The 2,556-nt window shown below is 40.9% G+C and overlaps 1 protein-coding gene across 1 annotated transcript; it reads right to left on the minus strand.

Moving 5' to 3' along the window:
* Positions 1-889: 889 nt before the first annotated feature.
* On the minus strand, positions 890-1,928 carry Pmar_PMAR010855 (hypothetical protein; the record flags this gene model as incomplete). The annotated part of the gene is made up of 3 exons (XM_002776180.1): positions 890-912; positions 1,214-1,313; positions 1,806-1,928. 3 exons carry the CDS (start codon positions 1,926-1,928, stop codon positions 890-892), a joined length of 246 nt encoding a protein of 81 aa, XP_002776226.1.
* Between the last annotated feature and the right edge of the window lie 628 nt (positions 1,929-2,556).

Here is a 2,556-nt window from a genome sequence, read left to right on the forward strand (position 1 = left end):
CACTTCTTCGCCCAATTGATGAGATTCTGTCGAGTCGTCACTTGCGCACTATCATAACAAATAACATGCGATATTCTGATTCCTGGATTCGAATTGCGAACTTCTGCCGTAGTATACCTAGACCAGAGCATTCACCACTTGCACGCATGCACAAACCTTACGCCCTTCCCCCTAGAGCCCTCACGAGACGTTTCGTCTCCTCAAAAATGTCCTTATCCTTATCCGTTAGCATAGCTGATACCCCAGTGAACCTTTAAAGACTACTATTGATAGTAGAAAACAACATATCTCCCTTGTCAAGTGATTCAGTTGTAATTCTCACATCACGACCAAGGGCTGTATATCGAGTGTAAGGAGCCTCTTCACGTAATGAGCCTCTTCGTGTATAGCGCGTGTCACTCGTCTTCCGCGAAGCGACGTAATATTCCACGTGAAAAACCGGACGTGGAGTGAATTGAAAACACTTGGTGAACTAATCACTCTATTTCGCGTGTTTTACACGTTATTCTCTGCTAATATGCGTTTCTCGCCAAGTGATATGTGAACTATATTCTTCACTCGTGTTTTTCATATCACGAGTGAAACTTCATTGTATCGACCACAACTTAAAAGCCTCTTATCAGCGACTTCTGTTGAGCTTGTCATCATGTAAATGGTAAATAATACAACTTGCCCACCTCGGTAAGGGCAGCCGGGAACAACAGGGTCTATAGAGGACACTAGAAGTAACAGGGAGCATTCGTTGGCTCTCAGCACATGCCAGGACCTAACCATCGATACTGTACAAGTTTTCCGTCATGAACATACCCATCTAGCCGAAACTTGCAAGCTATCCGTCGATGCATTGGGCGGAGCGGAGGTACCGTCCTCAAGTACATATGCGAATACATTATCTGTTAACAACAATGAAAACTACAACAACAACCTCATTGAAGTAGCATAAAATTGTTTAATACATTATCAATGCATGAACAATACTTTATCAATGCATGAACAATACTTTATCAATGCATGAACAATACATTATCAATGCATGAACAATACATTATCAATGCATGAACAATACATTATCAATGCATGAACAATACATTATCAATGCATGAACAATACATTATCAATGCATGAACAGTACATTATCAATACATTATCAATACATTACTTAAGACCAATGAGAACTACAACAACCTCTTCAAAGTATTCCATATTGACTTACTTGTGCCAAATCCAGTTAAAGCCTCGAGACTCGCTCCGTGATTCTTCAACTGCATAGCCACAGCTCGTTCTTTCCCAGTGTCCGTGAACCCCAATACGACCTAAATAATCTCAACTACACCACACCTTTCTGGAATCCTATTCGCGTATACAAACATCAATCCAGCGATGTTGGTCAAATTGTTGTGAATTGAACCGAATCAAAGGACTCTTTTCGTGGATAGGATCAACAGGCTTTTTGAAAAACCAACATAACTAAATCTAGAAATGAAACAAGTAGATTAAAGAATGAAAGCAGATGTTCGTGATGCAGGAGTAATCTCTATAGACCAGGAACAGGACAATCCACAAGTATCGACAATATTACCAATAATATATACAAATACCAATAACAACAATACTGGTAATGGAGTTTCACCCGTTTCACACGGAATGGCGTAGAAGTCTGTGAAAAACGCGATATTCGCGGTGATATGCACTGCATATTATGCAGTAGTCGTAAAACATGTTTTCACTACTGTTTTTCATATCACTAGGGTGGTGAAACTCCAATAAATACGAATATCAATATTATCGACAATACCTAAACTTACTATATTTTTCCCCGCAAATATCCCCTTAGGTGACCTGCTGCCACCATCCCTATTGCATGCCTCATACTGTGTAGTAGCCGGCAAGGATGCAGAGTCGAGCCCCATACCAGCTGAATCACCCATCATCGTCATGCCAAGGATACTAGGCCCCCCACCACGACTCAATGTTCGATTCACCTGTAAGTAGAAATATTCACATCAAAAATACATCGTAAATTCACTCCTCCAGAAAGGCGTTTTCCTCCCGTTATGAATTCTACAGAACACATCCCATTATAGTATTCCGGAGTTTTCAGAAGTAGTGTAAATCACTAGTAATTCGGAGTGAGCCAATATTGATATATTCCGGTTTGTTACTAACGGAGTTTCACCACCCATTTTACGTGAAGTTGCATAATGCTCTATGAAAAACGCGACATTCGCGGTGATATGCAGTAGTCGTAAAACATGCTTTGCACTACTGTTTACCATATCACTAGGGTGGTGAATCTCCAATAAATTCGTCGGGGATTAAATCTCAAAAAACATTCCCTTCACAGATCTGTATAATAGAACTTCTACCTTCACTAAAACTACTACTCTAATTTTCACTTCTCCTATCGTAATCACTACGTACAGGAAACTACTCAGATCTTCTTGCCGTAATAATCAACAGTCGTTGGAAATTTGCATCCCTCACCGTTGTGTGTGGGTACACATGTCCAGTCCTGGTCCGCTTCACCTGTCGACCAGGAAGGGGAGGAGGAGCCCC

The sequence above is a fragment of the Perkinsus marinus genome (assembly GCF_000006405.1).
Source record: "Perkinsus marinus ATCC 50983 genomic scaffold scf_1104296953968, whole genome shotgun sequence".
NCBI lineage: Eukaryota > Perkinsozoa > Perkinsida > Perkinsidae > Perkinsus > Perkinsus marinus.